This window comes from Phyllobates terribilis, unplaced genomic scaffold, assembly GCF_046119375.1.
Source record: "Phyllobates terribilis strain yellow unplaced genomic scaffold, ASM4611937v1 Scaffold_4__5_contigs__length_816908805, whole genome shotgun sequence".
In the NCBI taxonomy this organism is placed as follows: domain Eukaryota; kingdom Metazoa; phylum Chordata; class Amphibia; order Anura; family Dendrobatidae; genus Phyllobates; species Phyllobates terribilis.
The window spans coordinates 140,616,749-140,631,698 of NW_027362764.1; the positions used below are offsets into that span (position 1 = coordinate 140,616,749).

Below are 14,950 nucleotides of genomic sequence, written 5' to 3' on the forward strand. Positions count from 1 at the left end.
ACAGGATGAAAATGGAGAAATGGTAAGAGAGGATGTTGAGAAGGCCGAACTTTTTAATTCCTATTTTGCATCTGTTTTCTCTCAGAAAGAAAATGTAACATCAACTGATCTTCACTGTCCTTTTAAAGGAATAGAGGAATCCAAGTTATCTGTAAACAGAAAGATTGTGAGGGAATATTTAGCTAACATAAATGAGTTCAAGTCTCCAGGTCCAGATGAATTACACCCCAGAGTACTGAAGGAGATCGTAGAAGAAATTTTAGAACCACTCTCCATAATCTTTGAAAATTCTTGGAGAACAGGAGAAGTCCCAGAAGACTGGAGAAGAGCAAATGTTGTTCCTATCTTCAAAAAGGGGAAGAAGGTGGACCCAGGGAACTATAGGCCGGTGAGTCTGACTTCTATACCAGGAAAGATCTTTGAAAAAATTATTAAACAACATGTATGTAAGTACATGGATAAGAATGAAGTGATTAACCAGAGTCAGCATGGGTTTGTAACTAACAAGTCATGTCAGACTAACTTAATTTCCTTCTATGACAGAATCACTGACTGGGTGGATCAGGGAAATGCTGTAGATATAGTATATCTTGACTTCAGCAAAGCATTTGACAAAGTATCTCACACCATCCTTATTGAAAAAATGACCAAGTATGCAATGGACCAGGCAACTGTTAGGTGGATTCATAACTGGCTTAGTGATCGGACTCAAAGGGTGGTTGTAAATGGCTTCACATCCAGCTGGATGAATGTCTCAAGTGGGGTACCACAGGGCTCCGTCCTGGGACCTGTATTGTTCAACATCTTTATCAATGATTTAGATGAAGGAATTGAGGGTAAACTGATTAAATTTGCTGATGACACAAAGCTAGGAGGGATAGCTAATACTAGAGAAGAGAGAGAGAGGATTCAAACAGACCTATATAAACTGGAGCAGTGGGCAGCAACCAACAGAATGGTTTTTAACAGGGAAAAATGCAAAGTACTACATCTGGGCAATAAAAATGAAAAAAGCATATACAGAATGGGAGGAATAGAGCTAAGCAACAGTACATGTGAAAAAGACTTAGGTATACTAATAGATCATAGACTGAACATGAGTCAACAGTGTGATGCAGCAGCAAAAAAGGCAAATACAATTCTGGGATGTATTAACAGAAGCATACAGTCTAGATCACGTGAAGTCATTATCGGTCTTTACTCCTCTTTGGTCAGACCTCATCTGGAATACTGTGTACAGTTTTGGGCACCACATTTTAAAAAAGACATAGACAAACTGGAGCAAGTTCAGAGAAGAGCGACCAGAATGGTGACTGGTCTGCAAACCATGTCCTATGAGGAACGGTTGCAGGATTTGGGAATGTTTAGCTTGCAAAAAAGAAGACTGAGAGGAGACTTAATAGCTGTCTACAAATATGTCAAGGGCTGTCACATTGTAGAAGGATCATCTTTATTCTCATTTGCACAAGGAAAGACTAGAAGCAATGGGATGAAACTAAATGGGAGGAGACACAGATTAGATATTAGAAAAAACTTTTTGACAGTTAGGGTGATTAATGAGTGGAACAGGCTGCCACAAGAGGTGGTGAGTTCCCCTTCAATGGACGTCTTCAAACAGAGGCTGGACAGACATCTGTCTGAGATGATCTAGTGAATCCTGCTTTGAGCAGGGGGTTGGACCAGATGACCCAGGAGGTCCCTTCCAACTCTACCATTCTATGATTCTATGATTCTAGTGGAGGTTAGTATAGATGGACTAATAGAACAAGTCCCATACACTGGTACAAGCCCAAGCCCAAATATTTTTTCAGAGCTAGATGCAGATGAAAATTATTTTGAATTTGCAACCTGGTGGAGGTTAGTATAGATGGACTAATAGAACAAGTCCCACACACTGCTACAAGCCCAAGCCCAAATATTTTTTCAGAGCTAGATGCAGATAAAAATTATTTTGAATTTGCAACCTGGTGGAGGTTAGTATAGATGGACTAATAGAATGATGCTATGCCCAAAAGGTTTTGTTTCACTAGGTGCAGCAAAAAAATTTGTATTCTATACACAGGTGGTGTAGCTTGCAACACAGATAGGCTACTCCACTGACTAACACACACTGCAAGAGGCAAAAAAGAATTTGCTTTCCTAGATTTAGCCAAATGCTGTGAATAAAACTTGCACTGCACTGGCACAGACCTGCCTGGCAAAAAGTGATAGGAACTGATGTAACCTAGCCTTCAAAAGGACTGCAATTACAATTAGTCTTTACTCCCAACCTATCTATTTAAGAGCACAGACCTGCCTGATAAAAGTCGTAGGAAATGATGTAACCTAGCCCTGAAAAGGACTGCAATTACAATTAGTCTTTACTCCCAACCTATCAATTTAAGAGCACAGACCTGCCTGATAAAAGTCGTAGGAAATGATGTAACCTAGTCCTTAAAAGGACTGCAATCACAACTATTCCCAACTCCCAAGCTATCTGTAGATTTGTGTGAAAATTGGCTTGAAACTAACACTGAAAGTATAGCGCACACAGCAACAGTGGTGCCGTCTAACACGCAGCTGCAGCAGTGAGAAAATGGTGGCGACGGGGAAAATGGCTGGGTCTTATAGGGCAAGGACATGTGACATACACTGCCAATGACACATGCCCTTGATTGTGTGAAAAAAAGCACTTCGCTCCGTGTGTGCGCTGCTGATAGGCTGACAGATTGCACCTCCCCACTGTAAATGCGGGAAAGAGAAAAAAATGGAGATCTTCATTATTTCTGCAGAGATGCATCCCCTGCCCCTCCCCCCGCCCCGCTGTACACTCAAACTGCGTATTAACATTAATTTTCAGCATTACTGAGAAAAAATCCAGTTATGATTTTGGTGCACGAACAGTTATCGAACATAACCTCGAACAGCCAAATTTTTTTCAAATTGTTTGTGTTCGCCGAACGGCTCGAACACCGACCAAAACAGCTCGAATTTGAGATTGGCGAACAGTTCGAGTCGAACACCGCTCATCTCTAGTTCAGACAGCTTGTGTTGGGTCCCTTCTGTCTTGTGGATAGCATTTGATGTGTCAGCCAATCATCAATGCTTTACGTCAAGAGAATTGGTTGACTGACATGTTTAATCGCTAATGTTTTAATTTGGTTGCCAAGACTTATTTTTACATGCTAGAGATGCCTTGTTGAATGCTCTGTCTGAATACATAATACATACTCATTTTGTTTTTGACTTTCATCCAGTAAGGATTCTGTTGTGGGTTCAATGTTGTTGATTTCTGTATCCCCTTCTTTGATATCATTCCTTTTCTTACTTCCATTTTGATTCTTCCATGAAAACCACTGCAGAATAGAAAATAACTGATATGACATGTGCAAAACAATGAAATATCATTGTAATTCATTAATTAAACAGATAAAGGAAAACATTAATAGCAGTTAATAAACAAGGCTACCAACTATGTTTCCTGAGGTCACTCTCATAGTTCCGACAGGAGAAATGGACACAGTGATATCTGGAGGTGAAAATGTACCTTCTCCAGAAACCTTACTCCAGGTGAAAACTGAAATAAGAGGTATGTATGTATGTATATACACTGCTCTAAAAAAAAAAGGGAACACTTAAACAACAGAATATAACTCCAAGTAAATCAAACTTCTGTGAATCAAACTATCCACTTAGGAAGTAAGACTGATTGACAATCAATTTCACATGCTGTTGTGCAAATGGATTAGACAATAGATGGAAATTATTGGCAATTATCAAGACACACTCAATAAAGGAGTGGTTCTTCAGGTGGGGACCACAGACCACATCTTAGTACCAATGCTTTCTGGATGATGTTTTGGTCATTTTTGAATGTTGGTTGTGCTTTCACACTCATGGTAGCATGAGACGGACTCTACAACCCACAGAAGTTGCTCAGGTAGTGCAGCTCATCCAGGATGACACATCAATGCGAGCTGTGGCAAAAAGGTTTGCTGTGTCTGTCAGCGTAGTGTCCAGAGGCTGGAGGCGCTACCAGGAGACAGGCCAGTACACAGGAGGAGCACTGCCAGAGCCCTGCAAAATGACCTCCAGCAGGCCACAAATGTGCATGTGTCTTCACAAACGGTTAGAAACCGACTCCATGAGGGTGGTATGAGGGCCCGACGTCCACATATGCGGGTTGTGCTCACAGCCCAACACAGTGTAGGATGCTTGGCATTTGCCACAGAACACCAGGATTGGCATAGTCGCCACTGGTGGCCTGTGCTCTTCACAGATGAAAGCAGGTTCACACTGAGCACGTGACAGACGTGACAGAGTCTGGAGATGCCGTGGAAAGCGATCTGCCGCTTGCAACATCCTTCAGCATGACCGGTTTGGCAGTGGGTCAGTAATGGTGTGGGGTGGCATTTCTTTGGAGGACCACACAGCCCTCCATGTGCTCGCCAGAGGTAGCCTGACTGCCATTAGGTACCGAGATTAGATCCTCAGACCCTTTGTGACACCATATGCTGGTGCTGTTGGACCTGGGTTTCTCCTAATGCAGGACAATGCCAGACCTCATGTGGCTGGAGTTTGTCAGCAGTTCCTGCAAGATGAAGGCATTGAAGCTATGGACTGGCCCGCCCGTACCCCAGACTTGAATCCGATTGAGCACATCTGGGACATCATGTCTCGCTCCATCCACCAACGTCACGTTGCACCAGGGCCGGCGTCAGCACCCGACGCATCCGGGCAAGTGCCGGGGCCCTGAGCAGGCAGGGGGACCCACTGGCAGTCGCGCACCCCGCTGGGCTATGGGCGGAGGAGAGCGGTGTCAGCGCCCGCACTTCTCCCCCGCTTGCTCAGGGCCCCGGCAGCCAGATACTTACCTCTCCCCATGCCTCCGCAGATCCGCAGTCCCCCTGCTCTGCGCTCCCTGTGACTTCTCAGGTCAGAGGGTGCGGTGACGTCTTTCCACCGCGCCCTCCCCCTGAGCCGTCACAGGGAGCGCAGAGCGGGAAGACGCAGCCGACGCTGGAGTCGGTACCCGAGCAGCTGCAGCAGGTGAGGAGGAGGGAGGTGAGTATTTGAATTTTTTTTTTAATGTATGGAGGCATGGGGCATAATATGGGGGGATGACATCCTGCATGGGGCATAATATGGGGGGGTGACATCCTGCATGGGGAATAATATGGGGTGGTGACATCCTGCATGAGGCATTATAAAGAAAGGGGGGGTGACATCCTGCATGGGGCATTATAAAGAGAGGGGGGTGACATCCTGCATGGGGCATTATAAAGAGGGGGGGGTGACATCCTGCATGGGGCATTATAGAGAGAGGGGGTGACAGCCTGCATGGGGCATTATAGAGAGAGTTGGTGACATCCTGCATGGGGCATTATAAAGGGAGGGGGTGACAGCCTGCATGGGGCCTTATAAAGAGGGGGGGCATCCTGCATGGGGCATTATAAAGAGAGGGGGGGTGACATCGTGCATTGGGCATTATAAAGAGAGGGGGGATGACATCCTGCATGGGGCATTATAAAGAGAGGGGGGGTGACATCCTGCATGGGGCATTATAAAGAGAGGGGGTGACATCCTGCATGGAGCATTATAAAGAGAGGGGGGGTGGCATCCTGCATGGAGCATTATAGAGAGAGGGGGTGACATCCTGCATGGGGCCTTATAAAGAGGGGGGGTACATCCTGCATGGGGCATTATAAATAGAGGGGGTGACATCCTGCTTGGGGCATTATAAAGAGAGGGGATGACATCCTGCATGGGGCATTATAAAGAGAGAGGGTGACATCCTGCATGGGGCATTATAAAGAGAGGGGGTGACATCCTGAATGGGGCATTATAAAGAGAGGGGGGTGACATCCTGCATGGGGCATAATAAAGAGATGGGGTGACATCCTGAATGGGGCATTATAAAGAGGGGGGGTGATATCCTGCATGGGGCCTTATAAAGAGGGGGGTATATCCTGCATGGGGCATTGTAAAGAGAGGGGGGTGACATCCTGCATGGGGCATTATAGAGAGAGGGGGTGACAGCCTGCATGGGGCATTATAGAGAGAGTTGGTGACATCCTGCATGGGGCATTATGGAGGGAGGGGGTGACAGCCTGCATGGGGCCTTATAAAGAGGGGGGGCATCCTGCATGGGGCATTATAAAGAGAGGGGGGGTGACATCATGCATTGGGCATTATAAAGAGAGGGGGGGTGACATCCTGCATGGGGCATTATAAAGAGAGGGGGGGTGACATCCTGCATGGGGCATTATAAAGAGAGGGGGGGTGACATCCTGCATGGAGCATTATAAAGAGAGGGGGGTGGCATCCTGCATGGGGCATTTTAGAGAGAGGGGGTGATATCCTGCATGGGGCCTTATAAAGAGGGGGGGTACATCCTGCATGGGGCATTATAAATAGAGGGGGTGACATCCTGCTTGGGGCATTATAAAGAGAGGGGGATGACATCCTGCATGGGGCATTATAAAGAGAGGGGGTGACATCCTGCATGGGGCATTATAAAGAGCGGGGGTGACATCCTGCATGGGGCATTATAAAGAGAGGGGGGTGACATCCTGCATGGGGCATTATAAAGAGAGGGGGTGACATCCTGAATGGGGCATTATAAAGAGGGGGGGTGATATCCTGCATGGGGCCTTATAAAGAGGGGGGTACATCCTGCATGGGGCATTATAAAGAGGTGGGGTGACAGCCTGCATGGGGCAATATAAGGGGGGGGACAGCCTGCATGGGGAATTATAAGGGGGGGACAGCATGCATGGTGCATTATGTGGGGGGAACAGCCTGCATGGAGCATTATAAGGGGGGGGGACAGCCTGTATGGGGCATTATGTGGGGGGTAACAGCCTGTCTGGAGCATTATAAGGGGGGGCAGCCTGTATGGGGCATTATGTGGGGGATAACAGCCTGCATGGAGCATTATATGGGGGCCAGTATCCTGTATGGAGCGTTATATGGGGGCCAGTATCCTGTATGGAGCTTTATAAGGAGACCAGTATCCTGTATGGAGCGATATATAGGGGCCAGTATTCTGTATGGAGCCTTATATGGGGGCCAGCATTCCGTATGGAGCCTTATATGGAGGCCAGTATTCCGTATGGAGCCTTATATGGGGCCAGTATTCCGTATGGAGCCTTATATGGGGGCCAGTAATCCGTATGGAGCCTTATATGGCGGCCAGTATTCCGAATGGGGCCTTATATGGGGGCCAGTATTCCGTATGGGGCCTTATATGGGGGACAGTATTCCGTATGGGGCCTTATATGGGGGCCAGTATTCCATATGGGGCCTTATATGGGGGCCAGAATTCTATATGGGGCCTTATATGGGGGCCAGTATTCCTTTATGGAGCCTTATATGGGGGCCAGTATTCTGTATGGAGCAATATATGGGGCCCATAAAACTGTATGGAGGGCTATGTGGTGCCCATTATATTGTACGAGGACTATGTGGGGTCATTATTCTGTATGGAGCAATATATCATGGAGCCCATAATACTGTATGGAGGACTATATTGTCCGGTCTGCACTGTGCGCTGTGAGGATTCGCCGGTTTCTGAGCTATTGTGGAATTTACAATAGATATCACTCATGTAATGTAAGAAGTGAAATCTTTGCATTGTACTATATATAGATTTCTCTGCGGTATCTGTGCATCATGAACCGTGGTATGTGTTAAATGGGCCCACTGAGACTCTTTCGCCCGGGGCCCAGAAAAACCTGGAGCCGGCCCTGTGTTGCACCACAGACTGTCCAGGAGTTGGCGGATGCTTTAGTCCAGGTCTGGGAGGAGATCCCACAGGAGACTATCCGCATCCTCATCAGGAGCATGCCCTGGTGTTGTAGGGAGGTCATACAGGCACGTGGAGGCCACACCAAAATACTGAGCCTCATTTTGACTTGTTTTAAGGACATTACATCAAAGTTGGATCAGCCTGTAGTATGTTTTTCCACTTTAATGTTGGGGATGACTCCAAATCCAGGCCTCCATTGGTTAATAAATTTGATTTCCATTGATGATTTTTGTGTGATTTTGTTGTCAGCACATTCAACTTTGTACAGAACAAAGTATTCAATGAGAATATTTCATTCATTCAGATCTAGGATGTGTTATTTGAGTGTTCCCTTTATTTTTTTGATCAGTGTATAAATGTGTGTGTATATATATATATATATATATATTATATATATATATATATATATATACAGTACAGACCAAAGGTTTGGACACACCTTCTCATTTAAAGATTTTTCTGTATTTTCATGACTATGAAAATTGTACATTCACACTGAAGGCATCAAAACTATGAATTAACACATGTGGAATTATATACTTAACAAAAAAGTGTGAAACAACTGAAAATATGTCTTATATTCTAGGTTCTTCAAAGTGGCCACCTTTTGCTTTGATGGCTGCTTTGCACACTCTTGGCATTCTCTTGATGAGCTTCAAGAGGTAGTCAGTGTGAATATACAATTTTCATAGTTATGAAAATATAGAATAATCTTTAAATGAGAAGGTGTGTCCAAACTTTTGGTCTGTACTGTATATATATATATATATATATATATATATATATATATATATATATATACTGTATGCGTTATTTGGAAAAAGTCTCATTTCATTAATCAGTCTAAAACATATGCATAAGCAAAGTTGGCAAGAATTTTTTTTTCTTAACCCCTTTCCAACCCTTGCCGTATTAGTACGCACATTTGCGTACCCCCGGTTCAGTGAGGGCTGCTGCACTGAGCCCTCACTGAACCGAGCACATGTCAGCTGATTCTTACAGCTGACATGTGCCCGCAACAGCAGCGGGTGGAATCGCGATCCACCCGCGGCTGTTAACATGTTAAATGCCGCTGTCAATCTCCGACAGAGGCATTTAACGCGCGCTTCCGGGTTGCGCGTCATAAGCCCCGCCCATCGGCGACCCCGTCACGTGATCGCGGGTCACCGATGGGTGGGCATGACAACCCAGGGTCTGCAGCAGACGCCTGTGGTTGTCATGATCTCGTCGCTATGTGCGCCACCTAGTGGTCGGTGCTCATAACACATGACCATTTCTGCTATATGCAGGGGATCTGCTGATCCCCTGTATGTAGCAGAGACGATCAGACAACTGCTTCTTCTAGTCTCCTATGGAGACTATTGAAGCATGCAGTAAGTGAAAAAAAAATGTTTTTAAAAATATAAAAAAAATAAAAAAAATATAAAAGTTTAAATCACCCCCCTTTCGCCCCATTCAAAATAAAATATAAAAAAAAAAACTCCACATACACATATTTGGTATTGCCGCGTTCAGAATCGCCCCATCTATCAATATGGAAAAAGAATTAATCCGATCGGTAAACGGTGTAACGAGAAAAAAATTCTAAACGCCAGAATTACGTTTTTTGGTCGCCGCAAAATTGCAATAAAATGCAATAACGGGCGATCAAAATATCGGATCTACCCCAAAATGTTATCAATAAAAACAACAGTCCGGCGCGCAAAAAAAAGCCCTCACCCAGCCCCGGATCACGAAAAATGGAGACGCTACAGTTCTCGGAAAATGGCGCTATTTTTTTTTATTTTTTTTTACCAAATTTTGGAATTTTTTTTCACCACTTAAATATAAAATAACCTATACATGTTTGGTGTCTACGAACTCGTAATGACCTGAAGAATAAGAATGGCAGGTCAGTTTTAGCATTCAGTGAACGTGGTAAAAAAAAGAAATAAAAAACAACTGTGGTATTGCACTTTTTTTGCAATTTTACCGCACTTGGAATTTTTTTCCCGTTTTCCCGTACACGATATGGTAAAACTAGTAATGGCGTTGAAAAGTACAACTTGTCCCACAAAAAATAAGCCCTCACACGGCCATATTGTCCAAAAAATAAAAACGCTATGGCTCTGGGAACAAGGGGAGCAAAAAACGAAAAAGCAAAAACGACAAAACCCAAGGTTGCGAAGGGGTTTAAAAGGCAGCGATTTATCATTTTCATTTTTTTTTTAAGTCATTTTTCTTTTTTATTGTCTTGTGATATTTGCGGCTGTATAAAATGCCAAATTCATCAAAATGAAGCATGCAGTTAATGAATTTGGTGCAAAATATAAAAAATTATGAAAAAGATGCAACATTTTGATTTAAGTGCAGAAAATTACTCGAGCAGGGACTGGAGTGGAGTTGTGCTAAATTTTGCGACTTTTTAAAAAGTCACAATTGATGAATCAGACTCCGCTCAAGAATCGCAAAAAAATAAAAACATACATATGGAACAAACTTAAAAAAAAGGCGCAAATGGTATAATGAATTTGGTTAAACAAAAAATGGCAAAAAACTTACAAAATTAGACAAAAAAATAGGCACAAAAGCATTGATGAATCGTGGTCGAAGACTTGAAAAATAACTTTAAAAGTTGTTCAAACATATCAAGATTAGTGATGAGCGAATATGTTTGAAATTCGATCTCAAATGTTAAATCCGACACGAATATGGCACATTCAGATTCGTGATTGAAAACGCAAGCTTTTTTCATAAAATCTGCAAAAATCTGTAACATTTGGAGAACAAATGCGGGAAAATTATTGCGGTGCAACTACAGTGTTTTTAACAGTTTGACTAGCTTACAGCTTGTGTATGATGAGCGGGGGGACTTATTTGATGTGGGGAGGGGCTGGGGGGAGAGCAGACTCAAGATGAGAGCAGCGCCATGCTTCTAATTTTTTTTCCCTCTAACTTTATGTGTTCAAATCGCAGCTATCCAATCAGAAAGCAGGAAGCATCCACACTGTCCAGACACAAGGACTTCTGCCATTTGGCTGCTCAAATCACATGTTGTCTTTATATAAAGAGTGGCCATGTTCTCTGAGTGCCATTTTATGCATGTAACTGGTTACAGATGCTGCTGCTGGAGCCTGCTCCTGTTTACTGAGAAATTTTAGCTAGATAGGTAGGCAGTTGCTTGGAATTAAAATCGTTTAGATAACTAGTGTCCTGTGTGTCTGTGAAATCGACTTTGCAGCGGATTTTTTTTCTTGTGCTATTAGTGACTGAGGTCCAGACAAAAACAGCAGGGCCCATGTCACAGATCTGTGTTATGCACTGCTTGTATTGTGCTTTATGCACGAGTATCCCTTCAATCTCTTCAATCTATTTTTTCACTTGCTAATGTGATACAACAAGCAATCCCTACTTGCCCACCTTTTTATTTTGTGAGGTTGAAATTCAGCTGTATGTAGAGCTCCTGAGCAGGCATGAGAGAACATTTCAATGTTAGGTTCGGAAAAGTTCGCCGAACAATTGATATTTGCCGAATGTTCGTCGAACGTTTCCGAATCCCATAGGAGTCAATGGGGGGACCAAAAAAATGCATATACAACAGCTAGAAATGGGACTAAAAGCTGCCAAAACACATCAAATTAGGTGTAGACACCAGGGAAGTGCCATCAATTGGCCCAGAGTACAAGTACTATAATTATTATTACTGTGACGGCGTCATTTATTCAGTTGCGCTTTACATGTCAAAAGGAGTACAACAGGAGAGAGGACCCTGCCTGCGAGGTCGCACTGTCACAGACATAGTTTGTGGAACCACTGTGCCACAGACCCCGAAGAGCCTGGAGGGGCGTGACTAAGCGAGCACTGGACTGTTCACTAGAGCCTCTGATGGTAAGGTTAGACTTGGCTCCCGATGAATGCCAGGTGTCACTCCAGGACAGACCTATGGATGCACAGCAACTGGACTCAGTAGGACAGACTAGATGGTGCAGCATGCAGAGTCTGTATCAAAGTGCAGCAGAGAGAGTCTGTATCAGGAGTGGAGCAAGCAGAGTCTGTATCAGGAGTGCAGCAGACAGAGTCTGTATCAGAGTGCAGCAGGCAGAGTCTGTATCAGGAGTGAAGCAGGCAGAATCTGTATCAGGAGTGCAGCAGGCAGAGTCTGTATCAGGAGTGCAGCAGGCAGAGTCTGTATCAGGAGTGCAGCAGGCAGAGTCTGTATCAGAGTGCAGCAGGCAGAGTCTGTATCAGGAGTGCAGCAGGCAGAGTCTGTATCAAAGTAAAGCAGGCAGAGTCTTTATCAGGAGTGCAGCAAGCCGAGTCTGTATCAGGAGTACAGCAGGCAGAGTCTGTATCAGGAGTGCAGCAGGCAGAGTCTGTATCAGGAGTGCAGCAAGGACTGGTACGCAACCTTACACAACTTAGACTGCAGAACAGGTAGGTTCCACTACAGCGAACCCAATAGATGGAGACCCAATTAGGATTCCCCACATTTAAAAAAATAGTGGCAGACGCCAGCAAAGTGGCATCAATGTCACTACTGTAGAAATAGTGTAAATAAGACCCACAACTCTTCCAGTACAGCCAACCAAGGAGATGGAGACCTAACCAGGAGTGTTCACATTACCCTAAATGAGGGCCTAACATCACCAAAGTGGCATCAATGTCATCAGATTACAAGTAGTGTTGAGCCACCCCCGTAGTGTTCGAGTTCGGTTCGGTTGGCCGAACTGTTCGTCGAACTGTTCGTCGAACACCTTCGAACACCGTTAAAAACAATGGCAGGCAAACAAAAACACATAGAAACACATAGAAAACACCTTCAAAGGTGTCCAAAAGCTGACAAACTGCTCAGAAGACACAACTAACACATGGAAAAGTGACAAGTACATATAGTCATGCGAAAAGAAAAGAGGTGGAGGAGTAAAAGGAGGGGGAGACACAGATATAGGCATATCATGCCCTTCTAAAATCCAAAAAGTGAGAAGCCGACACGTTCAGTCCGCTCCTGCCCGTGCCACCTCCATGTCGCCGGGTTTGTGCCAGAGCCGCGGTGAACCCTGACGGCCAGCCCCCCTCTCCCAATACTGGTGCCTGTCCGCTGGTGGGTCGAGCGAGCCCCCCTGTGGTGGAGGCAGCTCTAAGCTTTTTAATTTAAATTGTCTCTCTAATTTGAATGAATACACTTTAAATCCATTTACAAGGATCTATTGGAGGGCAAGTCTCATGCCAGCAGCCGCGTAATTCCAGCTCCAGTAGCGTCCACTAAAGCTGCTGCAGTTAAAAAGCTTTTATAAGGATCGAGCTCGGCTGTCCACCGCAAGGCATCCTACTGCCAGTCCCAGCCCCTATGCCTTGGGGTGCCTCCTGATGCTCTTCACTGAGTATCCCGTGGTCCCGAAGCATTTCCTTTGAAAAAATTAAGTGTCCAAACTACAGGTGGTGTAGCTTGCTTAACAGCTGGGATAATCCGCTGACTAGCGGACACTGCTACTAGGCACAAAGTATTTCCTGGGCTAGATGCAGTTAAAAATTTGTAATTAGATACTCTCGTTGGATGCTGAGAAAGCATTCCATAGAGTCTCCTGGCACGCCATATATGATTCTCTTAAAAAGCTTGGGGTAGGGGTCTAGGGGACCCTTTTATAGCCAAAATCACGGCCCTGTATCGCAATACGTCACCTAGGCTGAAGATAAATGGAACTGTAGCACCCTGAGGGCTCGGTTGCTACAGAGGTATTGCACCTCACCCAGAAGTGTGATATCTCACTCTCAGGTAAGGATGGAGTGTGGATCAGGACCCGACACCTGCATGCATTACACCACATTGCCGTGGGGCAGGGCGACCAATATGCCTCTTAGATGGGCAACACTGAGGAAGGGGAACCCTGTAGTGCAGGAGCAGGGAGGAAGCAGTTCCTGGGTGCATTGAGAAGGGAGTATAAAAGGTGGGCACCATCTTAGTTCAGTGCAGAGAAGTCTGAGCAGAAGTGGCAGGGAGCAGGGGCTCTGCATGAGCTCTGCTCTGGAGGTGGGCCTAGTAACAGAGGCCCAGGCCTGGAAGAGGGAGAAGGAAGGAAGAGGAGCGGAGAAGGCTCCAGGAACGAGGAATGAAGGGATCCCAGGGGTGCGGATGGGCGAGTCGCCACCGCACGCCCGAATCCACCTGCGTGGAGGGGTCAGGCCAAAGGGGGAGACCGGTCCCCGAAACTAGTGGAGGCAGGAAACGACCCTCAGCTAGAAACCGGAGGCTGTGACATTTTATGTGGCGCAGCCCCTCGCTACACCCGCTAGGAAGGCACCACATAGGGTCAGGGAAACTGGCGCCAAGTTTACCAAGAGGAGGCCCGAGGCAGCCGGACAGAAGGGTTGGTAAGAAAGGCCAGACAAAGGACACACAAAGGGGGTCCTGTGAAGCGCTCCAAAGTTATCTGGGAGTTGTCTGAGCCGCTCACCTGGTGAGCACAGTACGACGTGGGCAGCCGTTACCTGCAGACGTGGTGTGGATAATAAGAACTGTGAGTAAAGGCCCTGGACTGCATCACTGACTTCGTGTCGTTACTGCTGCTGCTCTGCACCATCACCCCCATCCTCCGCATACACTGACCCTGAGGCTATACTCCTCCCGTGGGGAGTTATGCTACGCTCTGCTGCACCCACAACACCAGCCTCAGCGGTCTGCCCTGCAGCGGCGGTTCACTCTGACCGCAATCCACGGGTGGCGTAGTCGGACATTTAAACATCAAAACCACATAAATAGTTCCGCCACTGGTTTGACCACCCTGAGCCACGGAGCCGGGCCGCCGCCACGAAGACTACAACCACCAGCATCCACCAAAAAGGGTCCGGCTCCGGGTGTCCCAAGGCCCAGGGGGTGCATCAGAACATTTTCATCACCTTTCACAATCACCAATGGGACAAGGCAGGGATGTCCTCTGTCCCCTCTCTTATACATCATAGTGACGGAGCACCTGCTCTCATCAATTCGCCATAACCCCAATATTAGGTGGATTGAGGTGGGAGGCACCGAGTACAAGTGCTCTCTATTTGCTGATGATGTCCTAGTATATATCACTCAATCACATATATCCATCCATGCTGTTATGGCTGAAATAGATCACTTTGTTACATGGTCAAATTTTAAAATCAATGCAGCGAAGTCTGAGGCCCTCGATGTCTCCCTCC

The 14,950-nt window shown here is 45.8% G+C and overlaps 1 protein-coding gene across 5 annotated transcripts in view; it reads right to left on the bottom strand.

Annotated features, from left to right (window-relative positions):
- LOC141265124 (ATP-binding cassette sub-family B member 5-like) overlaps window positions 1-14,950 on the bottom strand; it is a 476,628-nt gene that overhangs the window by 226,238 nt on the left and 235,440 nt on the right. For 4 of the 5 annotated variants that reach the window (XM_073677800.1, XM_073677797.1, XM_073677796.1 and 1 more), the window contains one exon: window positions 3,211-3,335. The exons of the other annotated variant lie outside the window; for it this stretch is intronic. In XM_073677800.1, coding sequence (XP_073533901.1) covers window positions 3,211-3,335 — 125 coding nt within the window. The remainder of the gene's footprint in view (window positions 1-3,210; window positions 3,336-14,950) is intronic. 5 annotated transcript variants of the gene reach the window in all.